This window comes from Halichoerus grypus, chromosome 1 (assembly GCF_964656455.1).
Source record: "Halichoerus grypus chromosome 1, mHalGry1.hap1.1, whole genome shotgun sequence".
Classification (NCBI taxonomy): Eukaryota; Metazoa; Chordata; class Mammalia; order Carnivora; family Phocidae; genus Halichoerus; species Halichoerus grypus.
Genome location: NC_135712.1, coordinates 66,319,536 through 66,339,126, shown reverse-complemented (window position 1 = coordinate 66,339,126; position 19,591 = coordinate 66,319,536). Strand labels below are relative to the sequence as shown.

The window sequence follows — 19,591 nt, the reverse complement described above, 5'->3', positions numbered from 1 at the left end:
AAGTGTTATGGGGGCAGTAAAGAAACCAGCTTCTTAAAATTCGTGTATGTGCTAGAGAACAAGGGGAAATAAAGTAGATAGGTAAAGAGGAGCCAAGGCAAAGAGGCTAGATTTCATAATAAAAGGCACAGGACTAGATAATAATGGGTTGATGAGAATGTAGAGAAATCAGAATCTTTCATACACTGCTGGTGGGGATGTAAAATGGTGCAGACACTTCGGAAAACATTCAGACACTTCTTCAAAAAGTTAAAAATAGAGTTACCACTCAACCCAGCAATTCTACTCTTATGTGTCATCCCAAGAAAAATGAAAACATATATCCACACAAAAACTTGCACTCGGCTGCAACAATTTCTTGCAAGACACGTCTCTAAAGGCAAGGGAAACAAAAACAAAAATGAACTATTGGGACTTCATCAAGATAAAAAGCTTCTGCACAGCAAAAGAAACAGTCAACAAAACTAAAAGGCAACTTATGAAATGGGAGAAGATATTTGCAAATGACATATCAGATAAAGGGCTGGTATCCAAGATCTATAAAGAACTTACCAAACTCAACACCCAAAAACAAATAATCCAGTCAAGAAATGGGCAGAAGAGATGGACAGACATTTTTCCAAAGAAGACATACAAATGGCCAACAGACACATGAAAAAATGCTCCACATCTCTTGTCATCAGGGAAATAGAAATTAAAACCACAATGAGATACCACCTAATACCAGTTGGAATGGCTAAAAGTAACAAGGCAGGAAACAACAAGTATTGGCAAGGATGTGGAAAAAGGGGAACCCTCTTACACTGTTGGTGGGAATGCAAACTGGTACAGTCACTCTGGAAAACATTATGGACGTTCCTCAAGAAGTTAAAAATAGAGCTACCCTACGACCCATCAATTGCACTACTGGGTATTTACCACAAAGATACAGATGTAGTGATCTGAAGGGGCACTTGCACCCCAATGCTCAAAGCAGCAATGTCCACAATAGCCAAACTGTGGCAAGAGCCAAGATGTCCTTCAACAGATGAACAGATGTGGTTTATATATACAATGGAATATTACTCAGCCATCAGAAAGGATGAATACCTACCATTTACATTGACCTGGATGGAACTGGAAGGTATTATGCTAAGTGAAATAAGTCAAGCAGAGAAAGACAATTATCATACGGTTTCACTCATATGTGGAATACAAGAAATAGTGCAGAGGATCATAGGGGAAGGGAGGGAAAACTGGGAAGAAATCAGAGAGAGACAAACCATGAGAGACTCTTGACTCTGAGAAACAAACTGATGGTTGCAGAAGGGGAGGTGGGTGGGAGATGGAGTAACTGGGTGATGGGCATTAAGGAGGGCATGTGATGTGATGAGCACTGGGTGTTATATGCAACTGATGAATCATTTAACACTACATCTGAAACTAGTGATGTACTATATGTTGGATAATTGAATTAAAAAAACTTGAACACAAATGTTTATAGTAGCATTATTCATAATAATCAAAAAGTGGGAACAAGCTAAATGTCCATCAATTGGATTAATGGATAAACAAAGTGTTATATCCATATAATGGTATACTATTCAGCCATAAAAAGGAATGAAGTACTGATACATGCTCAACATGGATGAACCTTGAAAACACGCTAAGTGGAAGAAGTGAGTCACACAGACCACATATTTTATGATTCCATTTATATGAAATGTCCAGAAATATCCAAATATATAAGATAGAAAGTAGATTTGTTGTTATTTAGTAATGGGGGGGGTGAGGGGGGGAAGGAGTGATACCTAAAGGGTATGAAGTTTCTTTTTGATGTGGTAAAAATGTTCTAAATTGATTGTGGTTATGGTTGCACAGCTCTGCAAATAATATCAAAAACCACTTTAATAGGTGAACTGTATAGTATGTGAATTATATCTCAATAAAGCTGTTTAAAAAAGGAGGTATGGAAAGGGATTTCAAATATCCAAATATGACTTCATTGGTGGAGCTGATATTTAGCAGTTGTAGAGACCTTGACAACAAGGTAACCTTGAGCATACTTGGTGTTGAGAATTTACTAATGAGACATAGCAATTCTAGCCTCAAATGGGACAGGGAGATAAGGATAGGCACAAAGTAAGAGCAGTACAAATATCTTATCCAGAAGAGGAAGCACCCAGAATCTTTGTGGCTAAAAATTTTATACCTAAGATTAGACAAATTTCCTCTAAAGAAGATTTATTCCTTTCTGTATCCCCAATGATTTGTAGAGGGCCTGAACTTTAATGGATACTCAAACTATGTCTGTTGAATGTTTGGTTAATAGTGTGGGCATTAAACTAATACTGTTGCATTTGTGAGGTAATGTCAAACCATGATGAGGTTTTCACCAGTCTGAGGATAAATAAGAAAAATAAGGTCAACATGGTTTCTGTATTAGTTAAAAGAGCAAGTAAGTAGAAAATCAATAAAGATATAAAAGACTTGAATGATACTTGATCAATAGAATTGACTTAATTGCTATTTATAGAACACTAAACTCAATAGAATACACATTCTGTTCAAGGGCACATAGAATATTTACCAAGATAAACCATATTCTGGATCATAAAACAAGTTTCCATAAATTTAAAAATATTCATACAAAGTATGTTTTTTGACTCCAGAGGATTTAAATTAGAAATGAATAACAGAAAGATATTTGGAAAATCTCCAGGTACTTGGAAACCAGTAACACACTTCTAAATAACCTATAGGTTAAAGAAGGAATGAAAAGGAAAGTTAGAATGTATTTTGAATTAAGTGAAAATGAAAACATAACATATAAAAATTTAGGGGATACAGCTAATGCAACATTTAGAGGGAAATTTGTAACACTAAAATTACTAAAGTTCTCAAATCAATGATCCACTTTCTAAGTTAAGAAACTAGAAAAAGAAGAGCAAAGTAAATTCAAATAAAGCAGGAGAAAGGAAATAATAAAGATCAGAGAAAAAATCAGTGAAATAGAAAACAGAAAAATAGAAAGTCACTAAAACAAAAGCTGGTTCTTTGGGAAGATCAATAAAATCAGTGGATCTCTACCCAGATTGATCAGAAAAAAAGGAAAAGATGCATATTTCCAAAAAAGGAATGAGAGAAGTGACATCACTAAATATCTTTCAGACATTATAAGGATAGTCTGAGAATGTTATAAACAATTTAATAAACAACATCCTAAACAAATTTATGCCAATAAATTTGACAACTTAGACACAGTCTTTGAAAGACACAAACTATCAAAGCTGTCTTCAAAGGTAACTAGAATAGCCCTGTATTTTTTTTTTTGAGAGAGAGAGCGAGTGTGTGTGTGCATGTGGAGAGCTGTGGGGGAGGGACAGAGAGGGAGGGAGAGGGAGAGAACTTAAGCAGGCTCCACACCCAGTGGGAGCCTGACACAGGGCTTAATCTCACAACCCGGAGATCATGACCTGAGCCAAAATCAAGAGTCGGATGCTTAAATGACTGAACCACCCAGGTGCCCCAGCCCTGTAAGTATTAAAGAAATAATTTGCAGCTCAGAATTTTCCCACAAAGAAAACTGGGCCAAGCTGGCTTCACTGACAAATTCTGCCACTTATTTAAGGATGAAGTAATACCAATTCCACACAAACTCTTTCAGAACATTGAAAAGGAGGCAGTACTTGCTAACTCATTCTTTGAAGCCAGTATTACTCAGATACCAAAACCAGAACATAGAAGCAAAATTTCCTAAACGAATGTTAACTGTCTACAAAAAGGTTACACTGTGACCAAGTAGAGTTTATCATAGGAATGCAAGGTTGGTTTATTTTTTTTATTTTTTTATTTTTTAAAGATTTTATTTGTTTATTTGAGAGAGAGAGAGAGAGAGAAACAGCATGAGAAGGGAGAGGGTCAGAGGGAGAAGCAGGCTCCCCGCTGAGCCGGGAGCCCGATGTGGGACTCGATCCGAGGACTCTGGGATCATGACCTGAGCCAAAGGCAGTCATTTAATCAACTGAGCCACCCAGGCGCCCTGCAAGGTTGGTTTAACATTCAGCTACATTAACATACTACAAAAGGGAAACCATATGATCATCTCAATAAATAGAGAAAAAGTAGTTGATAACATTCAATCTCCATTCCTGATAAAAACTCTCCATAATCTAGGAGTAAAAAGGAACTTTCTGAATCCTATAAAGGACATCTATGAAAACCCTACAGTTAACATTATGCTTAGTGGTGAGAGACTGTTTTTCCCCCAAGATCAGGATCAAGACAAGAATGTCGGGACGCCTGGGTGGCTCAGTCGTTAAGCGTCTGCCTTCGGCTCAGGTCATGATCCCAGGGTCCTGGGATCGAGCCCCACATCGGGCTCCCTGCTCTGCGGGAAGCCTGCTTCTCTCTCTCCCACTCCCCCTGCTTGTGTTCCCTCTCTCGCTGTGTCTCTCTCTGTCAAATAAATAAAATCTTTAAAAAAAAAAAAAAAAAAGACAAGAATATCTATTCTCACTGTGGCTATACACTGTTGCTACAGAATGGAGGTTCTAGCCAGTACAGTTGGGCTGAATTCAGCTGATTCAGACTGAAAAGATGAAGTTCTAAGTTCTATACACAAACAAAAACAAATAAATAAACAAACAAAAGAACTTTCAAATAAGGTGAAAAGACTTAGGATTCACTTTTTGAAAAACTTCATTGAGGACCATAAAAATTAAGGCTTTTATATAATCAGTTGTAACTTAAACCTGTTTTTAAAAGCAAAATACTTAAAATTATACTACAGGATAAAGGGCCAACACATTTTTCCCTTTGAGATATAACTGTAACTTAAGTTCTTACATTCTGAATTAAAAAGAAAGACATTCCAGATTTAAAGAAGCAAACAAAAAATTGCACACAAGTGAATAGGGAAATACTAGAATTTGTTTTAAAATGTGCTAGAAGATTTTACTTAAGAGTGGTAGGGAAGTCGTATTAGAAGAATTATAGTTTTCAGAGAATCAAATGTCAACCTCTTCATAGAGGGAAAAGATCCTTTTTTTCCCCCCGTGGGGGAATATGTCTTTTGTGTTCTTTTTAGAAAGCTGCAGCTAGATATTATATTTTGCATGTCATGTTTTTGGTTACAGGCATATATTTAATTCTAAGTAAACATTCAAAACATGGGAAAAATGGATTCAAAAACTTCCACCACTTTCTTGAGGAAAAAGAAAGTTGGAATCACCATAATGTAGTAATGTTGGTGTAACAGCTGGGAGTGTCCTGAAGACAAGGGTCAGTCCCCCAAACAACTGTTCCATGTAAGACTGATGACAGAGTATGCCAGAAGGCGAAGGGAGCAGCCAACACCTGAATGTAGGGCTGACAGTCCCTTAATAGACAACCAAAAATGCCAAAAGAGATTTTTTAAAAAAGTTTCTTTCCTCCTTTTAGGAATATTCATTGGTACAAATTAGGCTAAAAATTGTTCCTGATCAGATTCTTAGGAAGCCTGTGTCAATTAAAAATAAGAATAAAATTTAATGGTTTCCGTATCTTCATGTCTCAATAATCCTATTTACGCTCTTTTTTTATACTCTTAAAATACTTATTGAAGTGGTATTTTCCCCATCATTTATCTCATTGATAATGAAGAGGTAAGTTTCAGCCCAAATTTATGAAGTCAGAATTTTTTTAAAAGATTTTATTATTTATTTGACAGAGAGAGCACAAGTAGGCAGAATGGTAGGCAGAGGGAGAAGGAGAAGTAGGCTCCCCACTGAGCAGAGAGCCCGACATGGCGCTCAATCCCAGGGGGACCTGGGATCATGACCTGAGCTGAAGGCAGATGCTTAACTGACTGAGCACCCCTGAAGTCAGAATTATTGTGGGTCTTTTTTACACGAGCGTTTTCTGCTGACTTCTTTCAGAGCACTCACCTTCTCTTTTATCTGTGCCTATGTCTCTGTACTGTTTTGTTGTTACCCACTTAACCCCTGCCTTCTCTCAGTATTTATGATTGTCCCATTCTGTCTCTTTCTTTTTTCATTCAACAAGTATTTATTAAGTGCCTAATATGGGCCAAACAGGCACTTTTAGTGACAAGAGATACAATTATATTCAAGATGGACAGAGGGATGTTTGGTATACTCTAATTTGGTCAGTTGTGTCCACTCTTATTTGCACACTGTACTTTGTCTTTGTGTCTATATATGAATCAGTTTCAGGACGGTTGGTTTCCTCTGATGATCACCCAGGTTGAAGGTAGGGACCACTTTCTTCACTGTGAAACCATTGGCTGACCCAGCAGCCGCTTAGGAGCTAGAAAGCATATGCCCAGAGGGACAATTGGGTACATGGTTCTCTTAACAGTAATCTTGGTGTTATCAGGGGAACAGACTGCCTGGGGCAGATGTGGGCTTTCATACTGGCTAGACATATGACTTTGGGCAAATCATTTTGGCTTCTTTGGGTGAGAAGACAACCAAAAATGCCAAAAGAGATTTTTTTAAAAAGTTTCTTTCCTCACCTACAAAAGAATAATACTCAAGACTAATATTTATTGAGCACTTATTATGTATAGACAGTATCCTAAGCACTTTATACATATTAATTAATGTCATCCTTATAATGAATTTATACATTTCATTATCTCCACTTTTCAGGTGAGGAAGGTGAGGCACAGGCCCATTAAGTGACTGCCCAAGGTCATACAGCTGTTAAGTAGCAATTGGGATTTAGATCTAGTTCGTTTGGCTCTAGGGTCCAAGCTGTCAACCATTACACTATATACTATCTACTCAGGTGTAGGAGTCAGACTAGATGTCTACCTATTACATTGTCTGTTGCTAGTTACAACAGGTTAACTAGTGTAATATTTAGGTTGAGATGATGGGCTTATTTTTAAAATGGGATCATGGAGACATGGTATAATGCTTGTGGCCACACAAGAGGTCTTAATCGGAAAACTGGTCCATACTGAACAATATCTGTCTCCATGCATGGCCTGAACTTTCCCACTCCAGGGACTTTTCATTGTTTTATATTTTTAATCAACTATATTGAAGTATAGTTTACATAGGGTAAAATATGCCTATTTTAAGAGGATAGTTCTGAGTTTTGGAAAATATGCCTGTGTAACCACCACTACTATCATCCCAAAAGGTTCCCAGATGTCCCTTCCAAGTTAGTCCCCACCCCAACTTGGAACCCTAGGCTACTGTGGATCTGTTTTCTTTCCACCATTAGACTAAGTGGATCTGTTTTCTTTCTATCATTAGAGAAAGGATATCATATAAGTGTAGTAATAAAAGAGTATGACTTTTTTTTTAAGTCTGGATTTTTTCGCTCAGCATGATGTTTTGGGGGTTTACCTACATTGTTGTGTATTTTCCTTTGCATTTGACATTTTCTCCAAGGAATAGACCTTTTCCAAAAATCTTGTCTGTCCATCCCTCAAGGCCCATCTCAGATGATATCATTTGTTTTCATCCTTACTTCAAATCCTAACCTGTGTAGTATTGTTCTGTTTCACCCTCACAGCAGGTATATAAATAAAATCATGAGTATTGAATTTTTCTAGTCAAAATTTATACCTTGTCCATTAATAATCAATTATTTGTTTTCTAAGTCATATCTTTAAGTCATCTTTTTAGATATTTTTAATGTTTCTTTTGGCATGTTGACTTTCAAGTTTTGCCTTTGAACACTTAATTTTCTACATTAATACCTTGCATAACAGGGAAGGTTGGGATGGAAACTGTTTCACCCTTAAAAGCAATGATAGGGAATCTTTAAATTGATAATCATTGACCCACAAAAGAACAACATACATTACAAAATAGTTTAAATATTTTCCCCAGAGAGAACACTCTTCTTTTGGAATTTTAAAAGAAGGCACTAATAGTTCCGTTAAAAAAAGAAAATATAAAATCTTACTTGAAATTACAATCCAGTATAATATGCCTCTAAATTATTTTACTTGGGGAGAAATGTGAGAAAAATAAGAATAAATGAAGGGGAAGAGAAAGGAAAACGGATAATGAAAAGACTTAAACATAAAAGATAATATACAGACAGAAACTAGCTCATGAAGAAAACTAAATACTGCAAAAGATGTAGTAAAAGAGGGACAGGTACTTACAACGTGCACACACTGAGATGGTCACATACTGTGTTTTATGTGGTACTATTTCCATCTTGTGGCCTTTTAGGGTATTTCCTCCAAAGGATTTTAAAGTCAAACTGTTGCTCATTATAAGCGTAAATGGGAACCACCTCTTGGCACATACTCTAATGTTTAATTGCTATAAACCAAAGATTAGAAGAGACTAGAAACCCCCCACTGTTGTCTAGGATTTCCAACTCTTACACATGGCATCATAGCACAGAGGGAAAATGGGATGGGATGTACAAAGCACCCCATCCACACAGGGGTGAATGAGGGATGGTTTACACAGGTAAGGAGACTATTATTTCTTGCCCACTTCTTGTACTAAGAGTGTTGGGAAGATCCAGGACTAATTCCCTTCTCTAACCTCAACCATATTTCCTTATCTACCCTCCATCTCTTCTGGTTTTCACCCCAATTCACCCCTCTCTCCAAATCCCAACAGTACTAGCAATTCCTGGAAAGATCAATTCCATCTGACTTCTGTTACCACCATGGTTCTGTCATTATGCATACCTATTTTTTGACCAGTGAGTGGTTGGTATAAGGTAGGGGAAAGTAGGAAGCATGCCTTATGTACAATCATCCTGAGAGAAGGAAGAAGGTGGTTCCACACTTCCTTACGTGAGGTTCCATACAAATTTGATTGTTGGGCATGTGACACAGGCTTATCTAATCAGAGTCTAGAGTACTTGGACCAGAGTGATTGATTCAAGGATGGGTTGTTGGGTTGAACACTTTCCTGCAAGGACTCTAGTTGTCAGGCCAAATCAACTAGATTTCGATTCTTTCTTTCATTTATTCTACACATACTCAGGTGTCAAATGTTCTGGAATAGTGCTGAACAGTACAGTGGAGGAGTCAGAGTGAAGAGAGAGCTAAGGAGCAGTGAGAAGGACTTGGGTTCTCTGAGGAGGTCAGGAGGGAATTGTGTGTTGTGTGCTCATAAATTATCTGTTAGTGATACTTTAAGGCATATGAATTGATGGACAAATTTTAGGGGGAGCAAAGGTCAACAAAAGAAAAAACTTGTGATTGACCTAATTTAACCAGAAGTTTAATTAATAGAACCTATTTCAGTCAACTGAAGAGTTACGGAAGCTTAAGTTGAGTATGTAAATGGCAAAAATGAGGAAGAAAGAGTGGCCATAAAAAGTGTGTGTGGGAGTATGACTTGCAAAGACTTCTAGGAGAAAGTCAGTTTTGAGAAAGAGTTAAAACTTTGTGGTAGACAGTGGATACAGGAAACAAAAATTGATGGCCTTTCAGGTGTGGGATATGATCTAAGCAAAAATACTATGCCAAAATCTCATAGATGCTTTTGTGGGGGAGGTGTTAGGCAGGTTGGCTTAAAGGAGAATTGAGAGAGATGGGGGTGGAATTCCAGGCTGAGATCTTTGGATTAGATTATATATAATGTAAGGTGATAGGTTTCCACGTAGGTCTTCATAATGAGAGTGAATAATTGTCGGTCCATCTCCTGATAGAGACAAGGCTTAAAGGAGACTTACGGCAAGTACACAGGACGTTTTGGCCAATGACCACATGTTATTCCTCCCTAGAGCTGCAACCCTATTTTCCTATCTGTCTCCTCTCCTGGAGGACTTGTGCCAGACTGTGTGTGAGCCAGGATGGCACATCTTAACCTGTACTTAACCTGTCAGCTGAGGTGTCTGTGTTGGATCTTAATTTTGCCTGCTTTGCCTCTCTTTTTTCCTCCTTTTGGTAACAGCATCCTGATTTCCCTTTGGGGATCCACTCCCCTTCTTACTCTCAGTCTATATAGTTTGAAAGGATTCCACTCCTAGCTTCAGGGATGGATATGTGATCCTGGACTGGTCAATCAATGTGGTTTCTGGGACTTTTACAGGAGATCATGGGAAGTAAGAGCCTAACAGTAAAGATTTTATGAGCCTGAAGCTACTATAGAGGCTGAAAACTACTAACCATGAGGAATAAAGAACAGAGATGGAGATGAAAGCATCTACTTGTATCTGGAATACTTCTCCAATTTTCAATATTATGAGCTGCTAATAATATGAGTTTCTTCTGCTTAGGCCAATTTGGTTTGGGTTTTCTACTGTATGGAACTAAAAGTCCCAGTCTTGACTATAGCCTCCTTCTTACAGCTTTTTTCACATATGCCCAAGGTTTGGTCTTGACCATCTGGATCTTACTTCCTTGTTTGGAGAGGAGCCACTGAAGAACAGAACTGTCAAATTATGTACTGGAAGCCTCTTTCCCCTTCAACCTCACCCTCATCCTGTAGGCTTTTCAAGAGCTGGAGTCTTCCTTTCAGGGGACATGGAAGGAAAGGGAGGAAAGACAACAGTATTTACTAAAATATTGTCCTTTTATTCCTCCCTCTTAAAACCACTCTTTATCATTATGGCTCCTGAAGTCTTTTTTGTTTTTGACTATCATTGGAACTCCCCCCCGCTTTGTTTTTCGCTAGGGTGCAGGAAAGGGGTGGTGCAGTGCAAGGAAAGAAACTTTAAGTACCTCATAGAGATGAGAAGCTTTAGCCAACAATGACATCTGAATGAGATTTTCTCTACACAAGAAGGGTTAAGAAGTACTTGTGGTCCTGGCTCATTGTACCACCCTAGGCAGTCACTCCTGATCCCATGAGAGTCTCTAAAATGACTGACATAGGTTGTACATTCTTTGTTTCTTGGTATCTTTTCCCAAGGGTCTGTGGTAGTTGGTTTCTACATACACAGTTGTTGTAGTTACCATTTTTTAACCTAACTGATAGCTTAATTAGAGGCATATTGAAATACTACTATAATAATCACCATCTATTTAAAGTTTGAAAATTTATAAATTGCTTTCACATATGTCATCACATTTCATCTTCAAAAGAACCTTGGGTGAAAAAGTAGGCTAGATATTAGGGCCATTTTACAGATGAAGAGACTGCCTTAAAGCAGTGGCTTGCCAGGGATGATGCAGCTAGTATATGGGGAAGCTGGGGCTGAAGCTGGAGGCTGGGTCATTCAACTCATGTTCAGGAATGTGCCCTTCCCTCTCCCTAACGATCATGCACTCTCTGATAGGTCAGTCTAGAACTGAGGAAAATACAAAGGGAATGTAAAACAAGGTTTGGTTGAAAAATCATGGTATGCAAGACATGGACAGCTATGTAGGATTTAAGTCAGGCAAACTTTTATCTTCAGAAGTTCTATGAAATGAAAAAGATTATGATGTCTCTTTTATGTGTAATTCAAATCAAAAATACAAAATAAGACTAAACCATAAAATGAGGGTAGGAGTTCCACCTTCATCTAATCATTTTCTATGATAACTACTTCAGTATTTCTTTTTGAAATATCCAATATCAAATCTTTTTAAGAAGAGTTTTTTTTTTTTTTTTCCTATGCCCTTGATTTGCTAGTGTCTTAAGCTTAGTTGGCTTACTGGGTGGTCCAGCACATTATATTGTAAATAATATTATGGTAATAGTGGCTAAACACAATAACACTAGTTTTATGCCCCTTAGTGCATGGAATATAATAGGTACTCAACAAATACTTGTTATAAGGGAACAATATCTGTAATTTAAGCATTGTAAAAATACTCCATACAGTATTAAATCTGTTCCAGGATATTTAAAAGCTTTTAGGGGACATACTCTAGGTATTCTGAACCACTGGGCTAAAGATCCAAAGCTTTAAACAGATAATCAAATTAAATGACTATTAATTTTGCAGAAGTCAGTTGCTCAGATGTTTGAAAAGGCAATTTGAATCCAAAGCTATGTATAGCAATGTCATTTAGATACTGCCTTTTTGAGGTACCACTTTATCTGTCTTGCCTGAATCCGCCCAACTCTGCCAAAATACACAGTGAACTGCTATCTAAGTGAAGGATGTACCTGCCAAGCCTCAACCTTCTTGATATCTGCACAGGAACCGTTGGTGAAGAGCCCTCTTCCAGGTAAGCATGTGTATATATCTTGCAGGGCATGAGCAATGGAATAGACCGCTAAGTAGACATTGTAGGAAATTCGTAAGTGTGTATAATCCATATAAGGGGTCTCCACGCTGCTGATGTTCTCATCCCCTGTACAAAGAGGTCGGAAGGCAGTGGAGCTGTTGCTTATCCTGCCACCACCTTCTTCGTGACCTCTCAGGAAAGTGTCCATGGACAAAGGCCCTTTAGTACCTTCTTGGAGGTGGCAGTTAAATGTTTCTTCCCAAAACTCCTTGGCAAAACCATTGTGGATAGACTTCCTGGGATGGACTTTCTGCAGGAATTCCCGGAAACCTGGGATCTGCCCAGCCTTCAGAGCGAATCCAATGGTGCCTCCAACCACATGGAAGTACTCGGGCATGGCGATCAAGGAAGAACTGGCCCAAGCCTCACTGGCCAGCCAGATCCTCCCTGTGATATTGCGCCGGACGATCTCCTTGATGAGGGGTTCAAGGTCTGGGCCACTGGAGAAAACAACAATGACTTTGGCTGTGGAATTCTGGATCACCTCCACCACTTGCTGGATCTCTTCCTCATCAGAATACTGGGAGATGAGTTCACTGAAGTCAATGCAGATGTCCCTCTCCTCCGCTTCCTCACGAAACTTCTCAATCCCTGGCCGTCCGTAGTCATCATCAGCTGCAATTGTGCCCACCCAGTTCCAGCGGAAATACTCAATAATGTCTGCCATGGCGGTGGCCTGGTGTTCATCATTGGGGATGGTACGGAGGAATGACTTGAACTGATTCTTGTTGCTGAGGAGTCTGCTGGAGGAGGCATAGCTGACCTGGAAAGAACACAGGATGAATGAGTGAGTGAGGTACCAGTGAGGGAGGCTGTGCGGAGGTGGTTTTTTGAGCATTCATGAATTTAATTTATCAAACATGCTGTTCATGGCAGTTGGGATGAAAGGGTGAAGACAGGCAGAATCTGTTATCTCCAGGGTGGGTGTGAGCACTCAAGCATCTGTCATTCAGGGAGCACCATAATTCCCAGTGGGTGATTCTTCACAATGCTACCTTCAGAAATGGGTCTGGCCATAAAGTCAACCCAACAATAGTGGAATCTACTTATACTTTCAAGGAGAGTCTTTATATACTGTTCCATAGTCGCTCCTAACTTCCTCTGTGCTGCCTCATTGGTTATAATATATCCATGAACACATCTTTTTCCTGTTAGGTCCAGGTTCTGACCTAAACGTTTTAGCTTCCCCTTCACTATGACGAACACTTTGTCCATGACTTACTCCTGGAAGGAATGAGGTTCCCTGTGGGTTATAAACCCAAGGCTCTTCAGAGGAGCCCCAAGGGTCCTCTTTCCTATTCTGCCTAATTTCTCTCTCCCAGTCTCCAGTTGTTCCCTCTCTTGGTAATGCAAGAGTGTTTAATATCTCTTGTTCTCCAGTTTTCTAGAGAGATTTTAAAGGAAACCAAGTTGAAAAAATTGGGGGGAATGTCCTTTTAATATTTCTCACCAGTTGAAATAGTTTTCTGTGTTCAATGTTTTAAAATGAATTTTCCTTTTTTAGATCTTTTTTTAAAATTTAAATTCAATTAGCCAACATATAGCACCATTAGTTTTTGACGTAGTGTTCAATGATTCATTAGTTGCATATAACACCCAGTGCTCATCACATCATGTGCCCTCCCTGAATTTTCCAATATATTCCTTCTTATCAATGAATAGTTTCTACATCAAAAATATGAAAGACATTGGTGTATGAAAGTTCAGGACCAGGGCACCTGGGTGGGCTCAGTTGAGCTTGTGTCTCTTGATTTTGGCTCAGGTCATGATCTCAAGGTTGTGAGATCTTGCCCTGCATCGGGCTCCATGCTGGCCATGGAACCTGCTTAAGATTCTCTGTCACCCTCTCCCTCTACCCTCCCCTCTCCACTGCCTCTAAAAAACAAAACAAAACAAAACAAAACAAAACAAAACAAAACAAAAAACACCCACCAGGGCCAACTTTGCTAAGGGGGCATGATTTTTCTGATAAGAGCTTTGATTTTGGAAGTCATAATATGAAATTGACAATTTTTTCTTTTATCAGAGTAAGCCCCTTCTTGCTGTTATGAGAGTTCATGAGGTGTAGGTAGTTAGATTAAGTAATTTGTTGAGATGTTACTGTTTTTACAGAGCTCTACTTGCAGACCCAAACAGCAGGTTTCTGAATCAGATGTTTGCAAATGAAAAACCTACTCAGACATTTTGTAAATTCATCAATTATTGCTTACTTCTTCTTTTGAAAAGTGGGCTGAAAAGCACTTTAAAAGGATTAACATTACAAACAAATATATCTACTATGGATATGTTTCTCTTAAAATGCATTTATAATATTTGTCCAGTTTTTAAAAAGAAACCATAAAAGTGGGGATAAGTACTACTTCATTACCTGTTCTCCCCACCAAAAAACAAAACAGAACAGAACAAAACAAAAAACCCTCAAAAGCACACAAAACTTTTTTTATTGTAAGAGCGGAGAATTTCATGAATGATTCAGAGAACTTTTAACCACAACTGTTCTAGCTGGTCTGCTTATTCCATCCACTTGGAGGCATGAGTGGCATAAGAAATACCGCTGGGCCTCTGCCCCCACCCAAGAGAACAGTGACTCCCAACTCTGCTGCAAATTAGGATTACCTCGGGAGCTTTCCAAAACTCCTGCCACCCAGGCTGCATCTCATATCAATTAAACCCAGATCTCTGGGGTGTGAAACCCAAGCATCGGTATTTTTAAAACTCCCTGTATGATTCCAACATGCAGTCACAGCAGAGAACCACTGCTGTAGATACACGTGACATTGTTTTGACCGAGAATTATTATAGTCTTCACTTTTATAATTCAAATTTAGCTTAACCTCATCTTTCATCCAAACCACAAAGAATTAAAACCTTTACTTTGGGTTCTTTATTTACTTGGTGGCAATTACATCTTATGCCTATTGGCTACAACAACTCACTTTAACTGTGTATTTAAAAAAAATTCTGTACAATATGCCAAAATTATAAGATGTGTATTTGCATATTGCCCAGCACATTTACTGATAAGGGCATTGTTAGATCATTTTGCGAAAAAGTTATAGAGCCAGGGCTTCCCCATGGGAAACACCTTTAATTCCCTGAAGTAAGGATTCGGGAAATGATGACAAGACTTTTTTTAGTTGCCATATGTATATAAAACGATAATGTCTATCACCAAAGAAATGGAGACTCCCAACATATAAATGTGAATTTATGAAAGGTACTCTTACAAATTTTAAATATTAAACATCAAAAATGATAAATCAATTATCATTTATAATTGAATTTTAAAATTGTTATAAAGGACGTTCACAATTGAGCTGATTGTCCCATCCGTGGACATTTAGGTTGTTTCCAATTTTTCACTATTATAAAATGATGTCATAAATCTATGAATATTAACATGCAAAAAGGTTTACTTCACGGGGGGAAATATGCAACCTTGAATAAATGTTTATGATAGCACTTGTTTTAGTGAACTGTTTTCTAGAATTTGAAAATACAGACATCTCCTCACCGAGGTTGAGTTCCTGCAAAGTGGACACTATTTATTCATGTATGGTCTATAAGTATTTGTTGAATGAAATAGAGTATTTTCCATTTCTAGAATGTGCAAGACAATGATTAAGTTCTTGTTCTGTGAGAAAGTACACTCTGCTTCCCCCTGAGCTAAACTCTCAGCCAGAAGGTAGAGAGGTAGACTTTTAAGGGAATAGGATTAGGGACAGATATTTTGAGTTTGAAAGGTGGGATTTACATCACATGGTCTCATTTCTTTTAGTAAAGGCAGAAGAATGGCATTTTCTAAAGGAAGGGGATGAAAAATAAATAACTGAACACTTTGACAAAAAGGACAAAGTTTTATACACGGTATGTTTAAAAGAATTTTGGAAGAGTCTTGAAGGTTTAGTTGACATGGTTGATGTTGGGGTCTCAGAAATCCCAAATGGTCATGGTACAGTGCCCCGACTAATTGGAAGGTCTTCTATGCTAACGTAAAGCCAGAGGTAGGAAAATAACAAGCTGTATGGACAGTGGGCACGGCAGCCCTTTGAGTCCTGATCCCTGCTTACACTGCTGCCCCATCTAAGAAGGTACATGTACCTGGGGGATGTAGAAGAGGCCCAGCAGGTTTGCCACTGCCGTGGAGATGCCTGAGCCAGTTGCTCCCACCACAGCAATGGTAGAGGGGATATGCTCTGAGCAGTTGCAGAACTCGTCAAGGTTCAGAGAATCAATTTTATTCTGTGCCACAAAACTCAGGGTGGCCTCCAAGGCTTTAGAAACGGTGTTGCAAGTGTCAAATATTCTGTATCCCAGTGTCATGTTGGGAAGAAGGGCTGGGCTGCTGTTGATTTCCTCGATGGCAAATATCATTGCTTGTAACCAACGAAACCCGCGGAAATTGTACCTGGAAGAAAGAAGAAATGGAAGAAAATGGGAGGCTTTCTGATCAATCGCTTGAGAGTAGGGACTGGGCAAAGCTGGGTTTGAATCATGGCTCTGTTACTCTGGTTTCATGATGTGTCTCTCTCTGTCAAATGGGGACAGTGCCTACCTCATATGGTGGCTGTGAAATGAGATAATTATGCAAAATTCTCAGAATGGTGCCTTACACAGAGGGAGTGATGATAGCAAAGATTGTTATTAGTAATAGAATGAATAATTTGTATCTGCTTCATCCAGCAAAGAGTTTGAAGTTGCTGATGTGAAGTATTAAAAATAATACAGAGATTAAAAGAAAGGATTAGGGAAAATATAAGTAAGATTAGAATTTTAGTAGGTGGGAGCCTAAAAATAACTTCAGGTTGGCCGAGTCACAAATTTAGGTTATGACATTACTGGAGGTCAAAGGGGAAAGGGAAATGATGGGCCTCATCTTCGTAAACTAACAAACATATATAGGAGGGCTGTTTACAAACAGTGGTTATTTCTGGGTGGGGGAGCAATGGGTTTTAAAATTGTGAGCTTTTGCTTTATTTATGTATTCTGTTTTAAAAAAATGAGCGTGTATTGCTTTTCAAAGAACATTATTTTAAATAAATATCGAGCAAATTTAACAAAGAGAAGTAGGGTCAGTGACATAGTTTTCAGTCTCCCAGAATTAGGCTAGATAAGTGTGAGGGCTAGATAAGTGTGCTGAATCAGTGCATCAGTGCCCAAAGGAAGAAATGGAATAACTCCGCAGGTTCCCTCTCCATCTGGTAGGTTACAGTGACTCAATGACAGGAGGTAAGGAATACAGTTTGCTATACTCCACTGCATTGTTTAGGTTCCTAACTTTTAATGTGACATTTTCTCCTAGTCATTTTCTTTATGTTTCCATCATTTTTTTTTTTTTGTTTAGCTATTTGTTTTAAACCTGCAAAGTTAAGAGAGATTATAGAATATTTCTTTACATAAAACACTTATACTGCTTTTGCTATCTTTCTTTAATATAATTTAAAATATAGTGTATTTCAGGGCTTCTTGCTTGATCTTACATATATACATAGCACACGCACAACTCTGTCCAGTAGAGCACAACAAAAGGATATTTGTCCACATGGGTTATATGAGGGATATAATCAGCATAATTGAAATTCTGTACTTAGTTTTTCTGTATTCATGAGAAAAATGTGAAAATGTTGTCTAATTTTCCAGCTTTCATTAGAAACATGAACAGAAGTCAGTTTTGTTGGTGCAATTGTAGTTTTCATTTTCATTTTACAGCAATCAGGAAGAGCAGGAAAAAAATGCTGGATCCCTTCTGAACATTGCAAGTCTTAGAGAGAAAGTGGTATTTTCTCTTAGAAATTGGGTAAAAACTTGGGGTGCAGTCATGGTCTCCAGTATCCTGGTGATGGGAGGTGATATACAGTCCATTCTACTCTGCAGAAGTCAGATCTTGTTTGAAGGAATTGTGCCTAATTCTAGATGCCGTATCATAGTCATGATAAATTAGGGAGCATTAGATGGAGGGCGATGAGAATGGTGAGGGGTCTAGAAATCATGTCATGAAGTAATTGTTCAGAAAACCGAGACTGAGGCCTGGAAATGAAGTGATTCAGTGGGACATGTTAGCTGTCTTCCAATGGCTGAAGAGAGAGTTCAGTGAGACACTTAGATAGATTCTGTGTTTTCTTCATTGGTGTTAGACGTATCTGTGTTAAGAAGCAGGATTTCAGCCTTCTATAAGAAGGACTTCCACAATCCTGCAGGCTGCATTTTGAAGATGCCTGGATCATGCCAACCACTGAGGTTTCTTTCAACTTTAAAATCCTTTTTTAAAAATAGTGAGAGTGAGGCAGCCAACACTCAGGTATTACTGACCTTAACACCTAGGGCACTTAAGGTAAATGGGAGATTTTACTACTTAGGTTTGCAAGACCTATAATAAATTTCCTTCTAGGTACTTAGTCTTTCGTTCAGCAACACTGCTGCCAGATGAACAATGACAATTCAGTTACCAAGTGACTGGACACATACCCCCAACAGGCCATGGATTTTTTTTACTCAACATTTTTGACATTTTACTATTTGAAAAATTTCTTTTAAAAAGGGCTGGTGGTGGAATAATTTCAGCATGACTACCAATCACCATTTTTGAAAAGAGAGAACCAAGTTTGAAAAAATTACTTTGCGTTTGGTACAGTTTTTCTACAACCACCAGAAGAGAAGAGACTCTTTCACATGGCTCCTTTCCTTACCTGATACATTCCACAGATTCCGGCCTTGACTTTAGATCTTGATCTTTGGCTGCTACTCCAAAATGAATAGGAAAGAGCCCCCCGAGGATAATGTCCCCTTTCTTCTGGGCTCGTTGGTCAGGCCCATAGGCAGAAGTGCACCAGGTAATTGCCAAGAAGATCAAACAACATCTATTAAACGCCATAGTTCTGCTTTTTCTCCAGGGGGAGAGACAAGAGTGTTGGTGGTTTGGGGGCCCCTGGAACTTTCCCCCTTGGTGCGGTTCACTCTCTGTACTGGGGGCACATGTCTACAGAGTGATTAATAACAGAACAGAGGCTGTGGGGTTTGAATATCCATTTCTGCCTTTGCCATTGCAGACTAGTAAGATGGGTGGTCCTTGAGTCTTTAGAAGCCACATCATGTAAAGGGTGTCTGTGATGCTTTCTAAAAGAAAAGAGAGACAAAATGAATTCAGCTAAGCCTAAATCCCATCTCGTTATGATGACTGCAACTGACATGGCTTAGAATTTCCATTTAGAGAGGCTGAGGGGTAGCAGGAAGGGAAGGCATGACTTAGAGTCTCATTTTTATAGCACTTAGTGTAAGATACAGAAAACTTTACTTGCCCATATTGGAGAAGGACTGTGTTCAGTTGTGAGGCCACATTTTAAAGAGGTCATTGATAAGCTAAGGCCTCCACTAATGTTGTTGCTGGATTTTAATTCATTCATTCTTCTGCGTGAATAATGCATAGAATTTTCTTAGTAGAAGCAGTTCCTTGCATTA

At 38.6% G+C, this 19,591-nt stretch overlaps 1 protein-coding gene across 2 annotated transcripts in view; it reads right to left on the bottom strand.

Annotated features, from left to right (window-relative positions):
* The window catches only part of CASR (calcium sensing receptor), a 29,136-nt gene extending 10,129 nt beyond the window's left edge, over positions 1–19,007 (bottom strand). For both annotated transcript variants that reach the window (XM_078060338.1, XM_036093713.2), the window contains exons 1-3: positions 18,823–19,007; positions 16,238–16,544; positions 12,015–12,899 (exon numbers count right to left, since the gene is read on the bottom strand). In XM_078060338.1, coding sequence (XP_077916464.1) covers positions 12,015–12,899; positions 16,238–16,544; positions 18,823–19,007 — 1,377 coding nt within the window. The remainder of the gene's footprint in view (positions 1–12,014; positions 12,900–16,237; positions 16,545–18,822) is intronic.
* Between the last annotated feature and the right edge of the window lie 584 nt (positions 19,008–19,591).